At 44.5% G+C, this 19,023-nt stretch overlaps 1 protein-coding gene across 2 annotated transcripts; it reads right to left on the reverse strand.

Annotated features, from left to right (window-relative positions):
• Positions 1-464: 464 nt before the first annotated feature.
• Positions 465-18,509, reverse strand: LOC102447581 (serpin B4-like). 2 transcript variants are annotated; one of them, XM_006122896.4, is made up of 8 exons: positions 18,358-18,509; positions 15,376-15,563; positions 11,812-11,934; positions 10,963-11,106; positions 8,246-8,363; positions 5,651-5,793; positions 3,122-3,277; positions 465-1,641 (listed from the first exon to the last, which is right to left on the reverse strand). In XM_006122896.4, the coding sequence occupies exons 2-8, from the start codon at positions 15,541-15,543 to the stop codon at positions 1,231-1,233; spliced, it is 1,263 nt and encodes a 420-aa protein (XP_006122958.3). In that variant the 5' UTR covers positions 15,544-15,563; positions 18,358-18,509; the 3' UTR covers positions 465-1,230. The 2 variants fall into 2 exon arrangements, with proteins under 2 accessions (XP_006122958.3, XP_075777474.2); XM_075921359.2 differs by lacking the exon at positions 18,358-18,509 and adding an exon at positions 17,218-17,357.
• Positions 18,510-19,023: the final 514 nt, after the last annotated feature.

A 19,023-nucleotide genomic window follows, 5' to 3' on the forward strand; every position in this document is an offset into this window, starting at 1 on the left:
TCTCCACCACCTGCCCCCCACATAAATCAGTCATTTCCAGGCTTGTTGGCAACAGCTCCCTGAAACCACCAGCCTCTGGCAACACAAGCACCATCCTCCAGGTCCTCTCAGGCATTGTCCTTTCTGCGCAAATACTATGTGTAGACTGCCCCCTCTTGCTGCTTTTTTTCAGGAAGAACGGCTCTTGCGCAAGAAGGGGTTTTTGCACAAAAAGGAGCAGTGTAGATGGCTCCTTTTTGTTCAAAAGCCCTTTACGCAAAAACGGTGGCTCATTAAGTATGCAAATGAGGCACAGCGATATTCACTGCTTTGCCTGATTTGCATTTTTTTTGCACAAGAGGGGGCAGTCTAGACATAGCCAAGTGTTAGACCCACATTAACTCTCAAGAGCTCAGAACACTCCATGCTGTGTCTGGCCCTGATCCACTCAGCTTGCTGTTGCCAAACAAAAAGCACACACCATCTCATGAGCATCCCTTTATTTCACAGCACAGCACTTAGAAGTGTTGATAATGAAAACAAGAACACATTTATTATCAAGGACAAGAGTGTCCAGTAACAGCAAGCAAGACTATTGAAATCAAATGGTTACATATGAAGCATTTCTATAGACTAGCTAAACTTAACTAACAGTTGACCTCCTGGCAAAGAAGCTTATCTCATGCCACGCAAGCCTGCCTGGAATCCCAGTTTCATGAAGCAACCCTGCTATCCATTTGCTTCCTAAGTGAGGGATGTGTGGGTGCCTTCTTTTCCCCTCAAACATAGTAGAACAAACCTTTTAAGAGCACCACAGGATAAGGTTCTCCTTCCTTGCTGTTTTCTTCCTATTAATTACTTTCTGAATTAACAATCCTTCATTTGCATTAAGTTCAGACTGGTGATAGGAGACTGAATGTGAATGGCAGTTTGTACAAAATAGATGTCTTAGCATCTCTTGTCTGACCAAAAATTTCTTTTCCCATTTCTTTACTTTGTTGGTGACCACCTGCCAGAAACAGACTTTGAAAGCATATATTCAGTAAACATACACTACACTTTTTGCACAGTATCCTGACATATATTTCACAATATTGATGACCAGTGCCACACTGACTCTTATTTCAGACTTGCCTAGAACTATGGAATCACTAGCATGAGACAGTAGAAGGAAAAGAGAAAAATAAAGAAAATAAACATTTCCATTGCATTTTCCATATCATGGTTCCGGGGTCCAGAATGTCATGTTAATTAGATGGATTCAGGGGAAGAGACTCTACCATAGAAGAGAATGCATTGGGTGTTGTGGTGTCTGATAAAGAAGAGGAAAGGGTGATCAGCCAAAAACATTACAGGTGTTTTGATTGAGGTTACACCTACGCTAATTCCAGTTGCAGCTGCTGCCACAGTGCCCTCTTCATTGACCTCTATAAAAGCCTTATGGACAGCTGCATTGAGAAACAGGTCACTAGCTTCTGATATTCCAGACAAATCTGATTCCGGGGAAAACATGTCGGTCATTCCTAAAGCTTCTAAATAGGCATTCAGAGAAATGTCTGTCTGGATTTTGAACTGAGGAAGAGACACTTTCACGTCATCTTTATTCATATAATTGGCACTGATCCAAGTTGTTAATTTCTCATTGGTAAGTTCCTTCTCCAGCTACAGACATAAAGATACAAGGGCATCAGAATCATGCAGTTATGTATGCATCAAAATCAACAAGACATTGAACTTTGTGAGCAGGTGGGAAAAGTGACTTTCATTTACATGGAAGCATGACTCTTAAATGCTATTGGGGTCAGTAGCATGTAGTTCTCTAAGACGATGTCTACGTGGAGGATCAGGGAATTGGTATACAGCCATTTCAGGTTTGTTAGCAAGAGTGCAAGAGTCAGGCTAAGTCTGTGGCCTGACAACACGAGTGCTGTAATAAGACGCTGCCTTCGCCTCTTGCCTCCATACGGAGATAAGGATAGAATGCTGACTCTGGCAGGGACCTTGAGATAAGGAGCATCAGGGTGGAACTAAAATAACTGTCAGCCATTGATGTTTGTAATGGGAAGGAGACTAATTGTTTAATGTTATTATATCTAATGGACAGTATATAAACTGCCTCATAATTGCTTGTATTCGAAGATCTGCCTTGGGGAGCGGGGGCTTCCCCCCATCCAAATCAGTTTTTCCCTTGCTGCAGCTTGTAATAAAACTGCCTCCGACTACTTGTGCTTGCAAACGTGGAGTGAGGACAATGTTTTCTTCCACATCTACAAATGGATACAAACCCCGCAGCTGGTCACATCAGCTGACTCAGGCTCATGGGACTCGGGCTCCAGTGCTGAAAAAATTGTTGAGTGGATATTCAGGGTCAGGCTGAAGCCCAAGCCCTGGGACGCTCCACACTCACTGGGTCCTAAAGCTCAGTCTCCAACTTAGCCTCAGTGTCTACACAGCAATTTTTTGCTCCTCAGTCCTTAGGGCTTTGATTTCCCTGTAGCTGCACCCTAAAGATTTCCAAATAAGAGTTTGTCCAGTGGAAGGTAGGAAGGAAGGAAAGAAAGAAAGGTAGGTTCTATTAATGTAAATATAATGACCACAAGGCTGGGTCACCAGTGAAAGTCAACTTTTAGCTTCAATGTTTAGACCTCTACCATTAAAGTAAAGGGAGTCAATGGAGTCAGTGGCTGTTTTGCAACTGAATTGTGTAGGCAAAGGGTCAGGGAGTTGGATCGGATGCTAAGCTTGGCAGCAATATGTAGCAGATACATTATTGGCTCTGTGGATCTGCCAATGTCCTACTTATATTGTATTTATTATTTATTCTTTTTAGACTTGTCTGTGTGAGTATAAACTGTTTCAAAATGGTGAAAATACAGAACATGTAGCTATTAGGTATTGATTACATTGTCACTGTGCCCTATTTTTAGCATAAAAAGGCTACCTGTTTGTTTTCTGAAAAATCAGAACAGAACAACACAAGCAGCCTGTCTTCAGATCTACTATTCAACACTGTATACACTGCATCAAGGAGGAAAGAGGTAATTTTTCTCTATTCTGTCTGCCCAGGTGCTCAGAGATACATAAGACATTTCCCCATTCATATTCTAGTTAAAGGTTATCCTGTCATCATAGGTAACTTTACCTTTGTTAAACCCGCGTGGTCTTTTGGCAGCAGTATATACATACTCAGCTCACAACCCTTGTATGGAAGTTCAAGCACCTGGCAATCATACTCCTTTATTGTAGCTATATTGTACTCGCCTCTGTGGTTCATCATCTGCACAGGCTTGCTTGTCGTCTGAAAGCAATGACAACAAGTAATGAATGAGACAAATACAACAAATCCTGTTGTATTTAAACATTTTTCCTGATGTAAGCAGGGTCTGAATGAATATTTCTATTACAGCTAGCTAGAATGGGAGAGAAACCCTGGGTGCATTTATGTAAATACAATTTGACCCTGCTTCACTTAGGTGTGTTACATATTCAGCTGATGGAATAGTGTTTTGCTCATTGTAATCAACCTGGATGCTGGAATCCCTTATGGCTGGACTGTGCTTTGGGCCAAGAGCTGAAATCACTGAGAGCAGAAATCACTAGGTTTGGCCCAGAGACAAATCCACCACAAGCCAGCAGGAGATGGAGGGGTGTATTGATCAGCCAGCAGGGTGGCAGTGGAGAGGTGTAATGAACGGCCAGCAGAGCGGTGACAGGTAAGACATAGCCCAATGAACATGAGGGTGGGACTGTTTCTCATGGTTTTGGTTTTGAACTCTGTGTGTGGTGTTTTCTCACATTAATACCACGTTTCTTCCCTCCCTTTTCATTAAAACTTTCTTTTTCTGCACTCGGACTTTTTGCTTGTAAGTGGTGCTCAGGTGTGTTGTGTGAATTTCCAAGTTCTGTGTTGGATAGATGGAGAGGAGCCCCTTAGATGTTGAACCATGTCCTGGCTGTTGCTGGTTCTACCTGGCAGAGAGGTTACACTTGTATTATGTCTTCACTTGAACCCAAATGTTGCAGTAGTTGTTCAGGGCCAGATAAACACCTTCCAAAGAAAACTATATACAGTCTCCAAACACTCCATAACAGGTTTTTTCTCCAGATCTGTGTCAAGGGAAATAGGCCAATGTGAAGTACGGGGGAAGAAGGCAAGTGGGAAATCCCCAAAAGCCCATCCCCAGGATGCAAGATTCCAGCATGCTGCTTCTCCTCTGACCCTTGAAAGCGGAGATATTACTGATTATCTCCTTGCACCTGCACTCAGGCAAATCCATTATAAGACACACAGACGATCCAGAAGAGTAAATGCTACTTCCTTGGACCAACAGTTTCAGAAATTGCCACTGGTACTGAGGGCCTCAGGGTTTGGCTGCCCAACTTGAGCACCATGCTAAGGGCATTAAAACTACAGCCTCTCTTTTACCTTTTCATTCAATTTACATGTCAGTCTAATAGCATCTTCTCAGGTCAAACTAACCCAGAGATTTACAAAACCTACAAACAATAGACACATACAAAACAATGCAATGGAATCAAGGTCCACTGGAAACAATATTCCTTTCCCTAAACAAATGTGTCCCTTGCAGCATTACCAACCTATTTTTGCTACATTGTGCTAAAATGTGACCTTCTCTTGGTGAAAGATGGTGAAATTGAATTAAGGTGTATACATTTATGTTACATTTATTGCCCATGTTACATTTATTGCTATGTTACATTTATTGCCCATACCACACAGATGGAATATCACAGGGATGAGAGACAGAATGTCACCTAAAATCCTTCCGTTTGAATAGTCAGCCGTTATGGGAAAAAATGAGTCGGGAAATAAGTCTGGTGAGAGAGTCTGGTGAGAGAATGTGGAAACTGAACACAGGTTAAATGGATATTTTTCTCTCTGTGTCATTTGTGAGCCTGGCAGCAGAACAACTCATTGTAGGTCTGAATACAAAGCAAACAAGGTAAGGGGCTACATATGGTTGCAAATTAGATAGGCAGTGGGGGAAGGTACAAGAAGCAGCCTTAGCATAAGCCTTGTTCAGGGGCCGGTCAGGCTTTGCTCACATGAGTGCAATGCTACATAGGAGGGGGATAGCTCAGCTGTTTGAATATTGGCCTGCTAAACCTGGGGTTGTGTGTTCAATCCTTGAAGGGGCCATTTAGGGGTGCAAATGTGTCAGCTATGGTACTTGGTCCTGCTGTGAGGCATGGGACTAGGCTCAATGATTTCTCAAGGTCAAGTTCCAGTTATATGAGATGGTGTATCTTCTTATTTAAAAAAAAAACTACACAAGGGGTCTGATTCCAACTGTATCTGCAACCCCATAGGAGAAGGGGAGAAAGCAAAACTACATCCTCACCACTTCCACTCATGAGAGGAGAAGAGCTGACAGGCCATAGAGGGAGGCAGATGCTGAAACATTTTATACACCAGCTTCCCCTGTGCCCCACTTTGCTTTGTGAGGCATTGTACTTGTGTCAGGCACAATGCACTTTACTAGTAGAAGCTTTAGGGAAACAGCTTCCTCACCAATCACACAGCTGGTCCCTAGACCATAATGGAGTTCTAGATTTAAGAGACCATGTGCCCCAGTAGCTCCTCATGGACTGCCAAGCCTGTGAAGTAACAGAGGAGCAATGATGTGATACATGTCATTCGGTAAGTTACCTCGTTAATGTGAAAAGGTGTTTCTTTGGTGTTTTCTTTCTTAAATTCTTCTGCCCATTGACCTTTGAAGTACACTGCATTCACGAGGACTAACTTAGTATCACCAGAAAGTGCACCCTGGGCAAAGAGGTCCTTGATTTTACCTTAAACAAATGGAGACAAATTAGTTTGGCACAGTGTTTTCCAAACTTTTTTATACCTCGGAGCATCAAACTCATTAAAAAACTTTTCATGGACCAGCACAGAAATATTTGCATCTTAATAATGGTAATTAATCTATTTGCATAGTTGTTATGGTAGTTTATTCTCAGCGGTCATGCATTATTTTACGTTGTATCTGTAGTCACACAATTCCCTGCCCCTAGGAGGAGCCCCATTCTGCCATGTGGACATCTTATTGTTATATCAAAGGAAACTGAATTAAATTTTGACACCAATCCAAAAAGTCAGTCAGCCTTTAAATCAAATAATCCTAAGGAAAAAATTGCTGCTACAGAAAAACAAAAACATAGACTCAAAAGTTATTACAAAATCATAATAAAAATGGGAAGAATTTATATTAGGAACATATTTTCTATGATTATTCTGTATTAAATAGCACCTAGTCTTCTATCTGCACCATATTTACAAATGTAAATAATGAAGGGCAAAGACTAATAAGAGCATCCTTTGAAGAATTAAATTAAAAAGACTCTAGGGGGACTTTTCTTGTCATGAGATCCATGTCTGTCAATTGCCATGAGGCTTTAGGCAGCCCTATCCCCAGAGGATGGATTATTTTTAACATTACAATGAACGAGGCTCGCCAACTGCTGGACTGGAGGATCTATATGATATTTTACCCAACCTGGTCTCTTTGCAGTTCAGTGCAGAACTGCAGCTGGAGCTGCCTTGTCCAGGCTACCTGGAGCTTTCAGCCCAACTGGTCAGTGCCCCTGCCTGAGGGGGGCATGCCCCTCTGCCTCACCTCTACCCTTTCCCCCCACAACCAACTCGCCCCATGTTCCAGGCCGGGTTACCACTGGGAGCCTCCCTTGAACCAGTCCTGGGGGGTGTGCAGTCACTGCCCAGCTGGGACTCAGCTGGAGACACCCCATTCCCATCCAGCCTGGGGCAGATAGGGTTGCCAGGTGTCCGGTTTTGAACTAGACAGTCCAGTATTTGAGGGTTCTGTCTGGGAAACAAATTGAGAAAATACCAGATATATAAAATGTCCGGTATTTTCTAATTAAGGTAAGTTTCATTATTATTAGGAGTATCAGTACATAGTTGTGTACTGCCTGGCTGGTAGACACACTCACACTGCAGTACGCAACTATGCTGGGGGGGGCGGACCTGGGGGGAGAGGGAATCACTGGGGCCGGGCTCGCTTGTGCTTCACCGAGACCGTGGGGGGGACGGGCAGCGCCCCGGGATCTGTGTGCGCCCTGGCCAGTCCCGCTCCCCACTGGCTGATTCTCTACCCCTGCTCCTCTCCTGGCCAGCCCTGCTCCCCCGACCCCCTTCCAACCAGCCATGCTTCCCATCAGCCAGTTCCACCCCCACCTCGATCTCCTCCAACCAGCCCTGCTTCCCGCCTGCCAGTTTTCCTGCCCTTCTCCTCCTGATCTCCCCCAGTCCCTGCCCCAGCCAGCCCTGCTTCCCACTGGCCAGTTCCCCCCCCCACACACACACACACCTCCTCCCGGCCAGCCCCACTCCCTTTTTGGCTGGTCCTCCCCCCCTCCTCCCACATCTGAGATCAAGTGTGTCTGGTATTTTTTTAAGCCACCTGATAACCCTAGGGGCAGATCCTGATGGGTGGCAGAAAGTTGACTTCATTGTGAGGGGAGAAGGCTGCTCAGGTGCTCAGGTATCTGTGGCCGGCTCCTGCTCCCACCTAGGGACAGGGCCTAGCAACAGGGCCTAGCCCAGCCCTGCCTGGCCCAGGGCACCTGGCACTATGCTGCCGCCCCGCCCAGCACCCTTTGCCCTGGCTGGAGCAGTCATGGGCCACCCGCCACACGGCTCCATTGGGGCCACTGGAGCAACAGCTTGCCGCCCACCATGCAGTCTCTGAACAGCTGCTCCACACCCATGTGGCCTGCAGCTCCAACATTGGAAAAGGGCTGAAACTCGGGCCAAGGCTGCATGGTGGCTGCCCAGCTGCTCCTGGGCCTCAAATTCTTGGTGCACCCCACACAAGTGCACACCTTAGAGGGAATGCTGTGTGGCAGCAGCAGCCTGGCAGGCAAGGATTTGGGGCCCGCCACCAGTCTGTGGGCCAGCGGTTGGGAACTACTGGTTTGGCATATTAGTAGCTCTAGTACCATGTGTCTGATGTAGTAAGAGATATACAGGGCATTTATGTATGTGGGTGTAAGACTAGACACTTCAAGACATATGTAAGACTGAGATCCCTGAGAGGTTGAAAGTTCTATGTCGCGCAAGTGGTCAGATCATGGAGAGCTGCTGCTATAACTCTATACTGGGCACGTTCAAGTCATGGAGAAACATTTTCTCCTCCAAGCTTTTAGGCACCTTGTAAATTTTAAACACCTCACAGTTTTTGATTAAATATCAAGAAATAGCAGTCAGTAGCTGACTTGTCCTTACCCTTTGTAAAGGTTTCAACCCACTCATTTATCTGCTTTCTGGTTTCCTCTACAGCATGTTGAAAATCAACTGATTTCAATGTAGCCTGGTATAACTTTTCTAGGCAGGATAGGTATTTCTGTACAAGAAGAGATAATGTCAGAACAATATATCAGAAAAGAGTGTGTGCTAAATAACATAAAATGTGCCTGTTTTCTAGTTCCACAGCAATGCAAAACTATTTTTGTATATCCTAGAGATAGGGGGGACTAGCAGAATGAACTGGTGGAGTGTAATAAAGGGTTTCATAGGTTTGGAGTGTTTGCATAAAAGAGACTGTGATGGGTGAAGTCACCCCGTCCTGGAAGGGGAAGCATTGGCTCCTCCCTGCTGGCTGAGGAAGCCATGCTCCCACATCCCTACAAGGCATGTTCCTGATGCAGCACTAGCAGAAAAGGGAGCACCCCAGTTCAGTCTGGGATGACTGCCGGAGAGAAAGGAAGTTTTGTGCCAGCTCCAGTCCAGAAGTGAATGGAACCCTGACTCTGGAAACTGGAACCACAGAGACTCAGACCTGTGTCCAAGTGCATGTGGACATTCAAGAGGGATCAGAGTCACCCAGAACTGCATGTACTGAAAAGCCAGGAGAGCCCAACTGTTAGTTCTGGATTTCCCATTATGCACAGTAGGCATATGTCTCAGCACACTGTACTTCTCTAAAACTATGTAACTTGAAGGTCAGCTGGAGAAAGAGGAAGCACGGAAGATATGTGCCTAGGAATGCACAAAGTATAGATCTGCCTTGCCAATGAGGCCTCAACTTCAGTTCCAAAAGATAGGACTGGGGCAGGGAGGCAATTTAAACCAATTGCTTCTTGTCCTGCAATTTAAGCCCATTGTTTTTGATATATTAAAGTAATAGTTGAAAAGCTGAAGAAAAACATAGGTAACAATGTACTGTATAAAACAGCATTTGAGAGGCAGGCTTACATAACACTGTCTCTTTATTATATTTTTGTATAGTCTCTAGCCTAATAAGACCATGTCCTGTAGGTACTGTCAAAATACAAATAGTATTAGTAAACACTGAAGCTACGACTAAGCTGCAGGCTTTTTGCACAAGAATGACCGTTCTTGTGCAAAAACTTCTGGAGCATTTACACTGCACGTGCATTTTTGTGCAAGTAAATTTACAGTAAAGCGTTGGAACAGAGGGCTTCTTGCGCAAGAGTTATTCTTCTCCCCACAAGGAATAAGCACTCTTCTATAAGAACTTTTGCGCAAGAAAGCAGTATGGATGGGCAACAGGGGTTTCTTGCACAAGAAACCTCTATGCCTAAAATGGCCACCAGAGCTTTCTTGCGCAAGAGAGAGTCCACACTGCCATGGAAGCTCTTGCGCAAAAGCACATGGCAGTGTGGACGTGCTCTTGCGCAAGAACTCTTGCGTAAAACAGTTCTTGTGCAAGAAGCCTGCAGTGTAGACATAGCCATGGGCTTTAAAATTAACTAAAACATTCCATTCCAGAATAAGATGAATTGATTTTAAGATGACTGGTTGTTTTTCCCTACAAACTGGTACCTCTATGGCCGTGGCCACCATAGGTCGATTGCGAGCTACTGGTCGTTCGCGAGGCCATGACCAGTCGCTCGTGAGGCGTCCTGTCTGCCCCGCCCCCATTTCCCTCCCACCCCCGAGAAGCCCCACTACTTACCTCAAGGAGGGGTGAGTCAGCCCCGCGGGAGGCACGCAGGGGGTTTCCCAGCGCACGCGTGTGGGGGGGGTTGGCCCCGGGGCAGGCGTGCACGTGGGGCTTCCCTGCGCGGGGGGGGGTTAGCGCCGGGACAAGTGCGCGCAGGGCTTCCCTGCGCCGGGGGGGAGGCAGTTGGCCCTGGGGCAGGCACACACGGGGTTTCCCTGTGCGGGTGGGGGGGTTGGCCTCAGGGCAGGCATGTTCGGGGCTTCCCTGCGCCGCATGGGGTCGGCCCCGGGGCAGGCACGGGCTGGTTTCCCTGGGGAGAGGGGAGAATCCTGGGAGGAGGGAAATGCAGGGGACTCCCCGCCTCCACTGGCACCCCACTCCCCAGCCCCCACTCCCCAGCCACAGAATGCTGTCCCTACTCCCTTGTCCCCAGCTACAGAACTCTGTCCCCATTCCCGTCCCCACTCCCCGAACTCTGTCCCCACTGGCACTCTGTCCCCTGCTACAGAACCCTGTCCTCTGCCCTCCCAGCACCCTGTTCCCTCTCCCCTGCCCCTAGCCACAGAACTCTGTCCCCACAAAATGTATAATTATAAATGCTTCATTTTAGATTTAAATAGCATGAATAAAAAACAGACCATTTATTTCATAACTATAAACACCTGATTTTAATTTTATGTATCGCATAATTTAAAAACGAACTGTTTATCAGAGTGTGTAAGTAAGGGCTGGGGATAGCAAGTGATGGACAGGAGGAGAATAGAGAGGGCGGGGCTTCAAGGAAGGGGCGGGGCTTCAAGGAAGGGGTGGGGCGGTAGATCTTCTCCTGTTCTGAGATTTAAAAAGTGATCTTGGGTGTAAAAAGGTTGGAGACCACTGGTCTATGGGATCAACTCCACCCCTTGTATAAATGGATACAAGTCCTATCTCAGTCATTAGAAAATTGGACCACCTCACCTGAGCTGAGCTCATGTTGTACATCTCTGTCGGTCCCACAATGTTACAGTCCATTAATGGCCATCTCAGTGCACCTTACCTGAAGAAACTGGAATGTCTGTTCTCCATACAGTCTGTTGGCAATAACTAGCTCATAAGAAGGGCTGGGTTTGTTGATTTCTGAGATGATGTCATGGAACTGGGAATGAATCCCTCCAGGAATATCACACTGATCGTCAAGAACCTTAAAAAAGCACAACGTTCTTGTAGTTTCTTTCTGATTAAAGAAGGCTGAGAGCGACAGATTTTTAAAAAACTAATTGTTCCCTATTCAACCACTCAGATTCAATTACTTAACTAGCTTTTTCTTCTCCAACTTGTTCTTGTTCCTGATTGTCTAGAGATCTATGGAGCAAAAGGCTTGTTATAAGTGCTAAGTAATTCGTATTGTTATAAGTGCTAAGTATTGTTATAAGCCTTGTTATAAGTGCTAAGTAATCCCATCTTTTGGGATGTTCTCATTACTTATATAGAGTATTTGGAATTTTGTTATACAATGAAAAATGTTAATGGTGGCAGAGCAGCAAATGCTTTCTGTATGTCTAATTTATACATGCAAATGTACTCATGATCACGGTAGGAGTACAATGACACAGCAAGATGCAAACTGAACTAAACACATGTGACTGCACTGGCAATTACTACATCCACAAATCAAGCAGATGATTGTACTATATTTTCAAACATCCTAAACCTTACACTAGGCTATTGTGTATACTTTTTTGTATTCTTTTCCCTATACCTTCTAACACTCACATCCCAGGATTCCCTTCCCCTCCCTCTCCCCCCCTCCCCCCACAGTGGTATGTTACATTTAAAATATGCCACTTTTGAATTTGGATTCAAATTCCACAAACTATCTCCAAGACCAACAGTTGTTCTAAGATACCTCCAGCTGGGGAGAAAGAGGAGGTCTGCAACTGCTCTCTGAACTGTCATCATTTCTTGATATTTCCAAGGAGCTTCCTGTTCTTGGCTTTTCATTTTCTGCAAATTCAACAAAGCGAAGCCCCTGCAGTGGAAATATAACATTGCAACCATCATTACACTATGTGTGAAACTGACCTGGTCACTGAAAATTCAATTCTATGTTTTGCTTACTGTCTTTTGAAAGCCAGAAGCTAATCTCCAGTCGAAAGGACAGGTGTTCTCAACTTTTATTACTGGATGCCCAGTCCATTCATTAACATCAGAATCGGCAAACCATTTGGTGAATACCGCTTAAAATCACTAGAAGGCAGAGCTATAATTCTAACATTATGGAAATCACTTCCCATTTCAGTGTTTTAGACTTTTATTTACACTTGCTGCAATAGGGCAATAACAGCAGTAGAATTCTGCATGCATAGACTACTAAAACTAGAAGGGACGTCAGGAGGTCATCAAGTCCTGTCTCCTGCCCACACAGCGGGACCAAGCACCATCTATATCACTCCTGAGAGATGTCTATCTAACCTGCTCTTAAATATCTATAGTGATAGAGATCCCTCAGACTCCCTAGGCAATTTATTCCAGTGCTTAACCACCATGGGTATGTCTACACTACAAAGTTAGTTCGAACTAACGGACGTTAGTTCGAACTAACTTTCATAGGCGCTACACTAGCGCTCCGCTAGTTCGAACTTAATTCGAACTAACGGAGGGCTTAGTTCGAACTAGGTAATCCTCATTTTACGAGGATTAAGCCTAGTTCGAACTTACTAGTTCGAATTAAGGGCTGTGTAGACCATTAATTTGAACTAGTGGGAGGCTAGCCCTCCCCAGGTTTCCCTGGTGGCCACTCTGGCCAACACCAGGGAAACTCATCTGCCCCCCTCCCGGCCCCGGACCCGTTAAAGGGGCACGGGCTGGCTACGGTGCCCCTGCCAGGTGCAAGCCTGCCAGCACCCAGCTAGCAGACCCTGCACCTGGCACGGCTCAAGCCGCCCACCCGATGCCCCCCAGCCCTCCCCCTCTTCCCGGGACCAGGCTGGCGGCTCCCGGGAGCTTGCCCGGGACCGCAAGAGGTGGGCACCCGCCTGGGCTAGTGCGGACATCGTGGACCTCGCCCACGACCTCCGCACTAGGCACAGGAAGGTGGCCGGCTAAGGCAGGAGAGCTGCCAGCCTGGGCACCCAGGAGCAGGTGTGCATGAAAATCAAGGGGGCCCACTGAGACCCCTGACCCTGAGCCCTGAGCTTACAATGGCCGTCCTGGGTCAGACCAAAGGTCCATCTAGCCCCGTAGCCTGTCTGCCGACAGCAGCCAACCCTAGGGACCCTGGAGGGGATGGACCGAAGACAGTGACCAAGCCATTTGTGTCGTGCTATCCCTCTCCAGCCTTCCACAAACCTTGGGCAGGGACACCACACCTACCCCCTGGCTAATAGCACTCTATAGACTCAACCTCCATGACTTGATCTCACTTCCCTTTAAACTCTGTTCTAGTTGTAGCCTTCACAGCCTCCTGCAGCAAGGAGTTCCACAGGTTGACTCTTTGCTTTGTGAAGAACAACTTTCTGTTACTACTTTGAAGCCTGCTACCCATTCCTTTCCTTTGGTGTCCTCTAGTCCTTCTTTATGGGAACTAATGAAGAACTTTTCTGTATGCACCCTCTCCACCCCACTCCTGCTTTTAGAGACCTCTATCCTGTCCCCCCTCCGTCTCCTCTTTTCTAAGCTGAGAAGTCCCAGTCTCTTTAGCCTCTCTTCATATGGGACCTGTTCCCAACCCCTGATCATTGTAGTTGCCCTCCCCTCTCCCAGCCTCTCTCTTCCCCCTCCCACCTCCTTTTCCCAGTCTCCCCCAGTTTTGTTCAATAAAGACAGATTCCATTTTTGAACACAATTGTCCTTTATTTTGTACATCAAGAAGAGGGGCTAGGGAAGGGTAAGTGGAAGGAGGTGAGGGAGGAATGGGGTACGAGCCCCCGATGGGGATGACTGGGCTGGCTTTGCGGGCTTCTGGGGGTGGAAGCTCTCCTGCAGCCCCTCGATTGCCCCCTCTCCCCAGATGGCAGCCTGCGGCAAGTGCAGCTGGTCTGATGGCCGAGTGCTGTGATGTGCCCAGTGTGGGTACTCCGGGCACTCCAAGCCAGGACTGCTTTGCAGGCGGGGCACCCCTGAGAACTGTCTGTCCGGGGTGGGGGTTGGGACCCTTTAAGCGCAGCCCTCGGCTAGCCTGAGACAGCATCTCCACGCTCTAAGTCCTCCTCTGATGCCCTGCCGGCACTGCTTCCGGCCATCCTTAACCCCGGTTCAGGGTCCACTCTGTGTGGACATGCTAGTTCGAATTAACAAAACGCTAATTCGAACTAGTTTTTTAGTCTAGATCCGTTAGTTCGAATTAGCTTAGTTCGAATTAACTAATTCGAACTAAGTTAGTTCGAATTAACGTTGTAGTGTAGACGTACCCCATGACAGTTAGGAAGTTTTTCCTAATGTCCTACCCAAACCTCCCTTATTTCAATATAAACCCATTGTCCTATCATCAGAGGTTAAGGAGAATATATTTTTTTCCTCCTCCTTGTTACAGCCTTTTAAGTACTTGAAAGCTGTTATCACATCCCCTCTCAGGCTACATCTACACTGTGAGTTTTTGCAGCACTAAATATGCTAATGAGGAACTCATTTGCATGGGTCATAATCTCATTTGCATATTTCCTGCCATTTCTTTTTGCGCAAGGGGTTTTTTGCTCAAGGGGTTTTTGCACAAACCCCCTTTTTCCACAAGATCAGGGGATTTGTGAAAAAAGGAAACGGCCACTCTGTTTCTTTTGTGCAAAACTCCCTTGTGCAAAAAGAATCGGAAGAAAATATGCAAATGAGATTGCAACTCATGCAAATGAGTTCCTCATTAGCATATTTAGTGCTGCAAAAATTCGCAGTGTAGACATAGCCTCAGTCTTCTCTTTTCCAGACTAAACAAATGCAGTTTTTTCCATTTTCCCTCATTGGTCATTCTACACGTTTAGTTATTTTCATTGCACTTTGCTGGACTTTCTCCAATTTGCCCACATCTTTCCTGAAATGTAGTGTCCAGAACTGGATACAATACCCTAGTTATGGCTTGCGGGATCGGGATCAGAGGGGAAAACCCTCTTGCTCTTGGGCTAGAAATGTTATTTCCAGTTTACAATAAAGTTCCCAGCCTGCATCCTTCAAGACACCTTTTCAACTACATAAAGTTCAATTCCATTTGGTATAAAAGTGCATTTGCTACTTGTGCAGGCTATATTAGCCATTGAGAAGAAAAACACCCTGAGTTCAAAGAAAAGCCTTCAGGAGATTAGGTGACATTGCACATGGGAATAGTCTGCCATTGCTGCACAAATATGAATGAATAAAACAAATGATTCAGAGGAATAGCTGTGTTAGTCTGTAACTGGAAAAACTTAAAAAACAACAACAAATAGTCTTGCAATGCCTTAGAGATTAACAAAAAAACATAGATGGTATCATGATTGTTGCCTACCTTTTCTATCTGCGTGGCAGTATTACCTTTGGCTCCAAGAAGGACCATGCCTATGGCCATTGAGATACTTGCAGGAGAAAAGATGATATTTTCAGATGACAAATCTTTGTTCACTTTTGTGAAGAAGTCAAGGCAAAATTTGGTAGTTGCTTCACTGATGGAGTTCATTGTGAAAAATGAGACACTGCCTAAGGGGGAAAAAAGCCCAGATCAATAGAGTTCAACAATCTCTTTTCTCAACCTCTTACTGCATCAGATGTTTTCAATATCTTTCTAGCTAGTTATACACAAATGTAAATATAAGTGGGGATAATAATTGAGTTTCTCACCTATAAGATTTGGGACAAATGGGATACAGACTTTTGGGGGGGACATTCTCATTGAAAATGCAGCTTCATGTCTAGTTTCCCACTCAGAAAATTGAGACTATCCTTTTCTTGCCTAATGTTCAACACTGCAAGGAGTAAAAATCTTCTACCAGCACAGTTTCTTTGAGTGTGATGCATGCAGATGTATCTCCTCATCTGATTTCAGGGAATTACTCGTGATTTACAACAGTATGAGCTAAAAATCAGGTATCCTAAGAGAGTTTGTTCTGTTTTCTGTAGTATGTGATTAGGGCCACATTGAGCTGTCTTTTGTACCCAAATATATCAAGAGTAACTTCAGAGGAGTTAATTCACAAGTGTAAAAACACAAGTGTAAATGAGAGCCTAATTTGCTATCTAGGTAACAACAGCAGACAATGGGGAGAAAATAATTGTATTAATATGTAATATTAATATGTAATGTCACTGATTCAGCTTCTTATATTATAAAAGAAATATACACTTGTAAGATGTGAGAGCATCTATGTCTTGCAATACATTTCACAATTAGGATTGACTCATGGAAAGACTCTAATCTAATCCATCTCTGTTAACTCTGAAAAGGACCACCCTTGATTTCTTCCCGGTTAGGTATTCCAAGACTTTCACAAATTAATACAAAGACCCAGATCTAGAAAAGTTTCCTCCAGCATTATGGGTATGTCTAGACTACATGGCTCCGTCGACAGAGCCATGTAAACTAGTTTACCCGGCATAGGCAAAGAAGCGGGGATTTAAATAATCCCCGCTTCATTAAAATGAACATGGCCGCTGCGCTGTGCCGACGATCAGCTGATCTGGCATAGCGCGGCAGTCTAGACGCAGATCTGTTGGCTGGGGAAGCCTTTGCCGACAGATTCTGCAAACCCCGTTTCATAAGGAATAAAGGATCGGTCGGCAAAGGCTTCCCCAGCCGACCGATCCGAGTTTAGACTGCTGCGCTGTGCCGGATCAGCTGATAGTCAGCACAGCGCAGCGGCCATGTTTATTTTAATAAAGTAGGGATTATTTAAATCCCCGCTTCTTTGCTTATGCAGGGTAAACTAGTTTGCATGGCTCCGTTGACAGAGCCATGTAGTCTAAACATACCCTACAGGAAAATGCAAGGAAGAACAGACCATGAACTGACACCTCTTCACTGAAAGATTTTAATAACAGTTTAGAAAAACACCTGTCAGGGATGAGCTAGATATTGCATATTCCTGCTTTGGTTCAGGAGACTGGATTAGGTCAGTGTTTCTCAACCTTTTTTAAAATAAAGTACCCCTTCTTTTTACATATATAAGTACCCCAGTACCTACAGTTTTCAGACACGCACAATTTTTTTCTTCCATTGCAACACATTTGTTTAAACAACTTAATCATAGCTGGGCGGGAGATGAAATTTTTGTGTTTAAAAAGTACAAAAATAATAAAACTTTAAAACTTAAAACAAAAATTCAGTTTTCTCCAAATTTCAGTTGTGTTGACATACCTCCTCAGACTTCTTGTGTGTACCCCTAAGAGTATTCGTACCACTGGCTGAGAAACACTGCTCTAGATGACCTGTCCAGGTTCCTTTCAGTCCTTCATTTCTATGATTTTCTTACTTAAATATTCCATTTCCATCTCAGATCCTTTTTAAAAATATGCACAGATTTACTGATGACTAAGCTTGAAAAGAACAATGTGGGTGTTATTTTTTAATAAAAAATGCTTTGTTATGGAAAAGTAAGAAGATTGTTGAGAATTTCTTTTCCTAATCATTGATTAATGGCTACGTTTTCACTGCGAGTTCTTCTGGCAGAAAATATGCTAATGAGGGACTCATTGGAATGAGTCACAATCTCATTAGCATATTTTCTGCCATTTCTTTTTGTACAAGGGGTTTTTGCACAAAAACAAGCAGTGTGGACATTTTCTTTTTGTGCTAAAAATCCTTTTTCCGCAAGCTCCTGATACCCCCCAAAAGTAGGTATACCGATCTTGTGGCAAAAGGGGTTTTTGCACAAAAAGAAAATGTCCACACTACTTCTTTTTGCACAAAAATCCCGCCTATCACAAAAACGGATCTGCAGAAAATATGCAAATGAGATTGCGACTCATGCAATTGAGTCCCTCATTAGCATATTTTCTGCCGGAAGAACTCACAATGAAGACGTAGCTTTATAAAAGCTGGCAAGTTATACATTTCACAAGAGTGTTATGCTCTGAAAAGCAATGGCACTTAAAACATTTTATGTAAGCTCTGCAAGACAAATTTTGCTTATACACTTATATAAATACATTATAATTTACTATAAAAAATCAACAATATCTGTGGGGATCAGCCCTTCTGAGAATCAGGCTGCTTATTTAGGTACCTAAATCTAGGTTTAAATTACTAGTTTTAGGCACACATCTAAAATTTTTGTCAAAATGCCTTTCCCACGGTGAGCCCAGAACATAACAGCAGAGGCAGGATCACAGTATTGCACCTTTAGCACATGATCCTATAGGGATGTAACATTCTTGACAGCTGGAATAATCTGTGCAATCGTAAAATGGACTGGGTATAGCAAAAGGACTTTTTAAAAATTCCCTTCAAAATTATAACAATAACTTGAACAGTAAACGTAAATAAAAGGAATCCTACCTGGTTTGAGAGAGGATGTTTGAAACTTGCTAGCTGGTTGCTGGAGGGGTTGGGATTTAAAGTATCTGTAACACCCACTGGCATTATCATCTGTTGAAATTATTAGCTGTACGATTGCTTAAAGGTAACTTTCACAACTAATTACACTGCTAACTACAGAATAATTTTGTTAGTCATAAACAGTGTTCCTTGTGAGCTGTGAGCTTGAGCAACCATCCAGGAACTATTCAAATGCCATCAGCTGATTAGCAGTGTGCCCACAGCCAGTAGCATGTGTTTCAACTGGTGGTACACATCTGCATATGCTTCAGTGCACATAAAATGTATTCTGCACATGGATGGAAAAGTTATAGGGAACATTGGTCATGAAATATAATTACCATTCTCATACAATACTGATCCTCCAACACAAAGCTGTCCTAAATCTGGTATATTCCCTCTTGGAATTCTCCTCCACTGCCATAGAGCTGCAGTAGCCTTGACTAATAAACAGAGTGTAGCCAGGGAAAGGGGAATGTGCTTAACTATTCACCGGCGAAGGCCCATTGAATTCAAATGAATAAAGTTAAATGTATGTTTAAGTTTTTGTAGGATTGGGACCTTAGTCATTGTACACTCACCAGTTGCATAAATAATTCCAGAGGAGAGGTAGGACAACCTAGCTGT

Source organism: Pelodiscus sinensis, chromosome 2 (assembly GCF_052426305.1).
Source record: "Pelodiscus sinensis isolate ZL-2025 chromosome 2, ASM5242630v1, whole genome shotgun sequence".
NCBI lineage: Eukaryota > Metazoa > Chordata > Testudines > Trionychidae > Pelodiscus > Pelodiscus sinensis.

Excerpts from the sequence above, each read along its gene's own strand:
- LOC102447581 (XM_006122896.4), bottom strand. The coding sequence starts at position 15,543 with ATGAACTCCATCAGTGAAGCAACTACCAAATTTTGCCTTGACTTCTTC. Across the intron at positions 11,935-15,375 it reads CTGCCACGCAGATAGAAAAG|GGGCTTCGCTTTGTTGAATT; the intron begins GTAGGCAACAAT and ends TTTCCACTGCAG. Across the intron at positions 8,364-10,962 it reads AGACATTCCAGTTTCTTCAG|AAATACCTATCCTGCCTAGA; the intron begins GTAAGGTGCACT and ends CTTCTTGTACAG.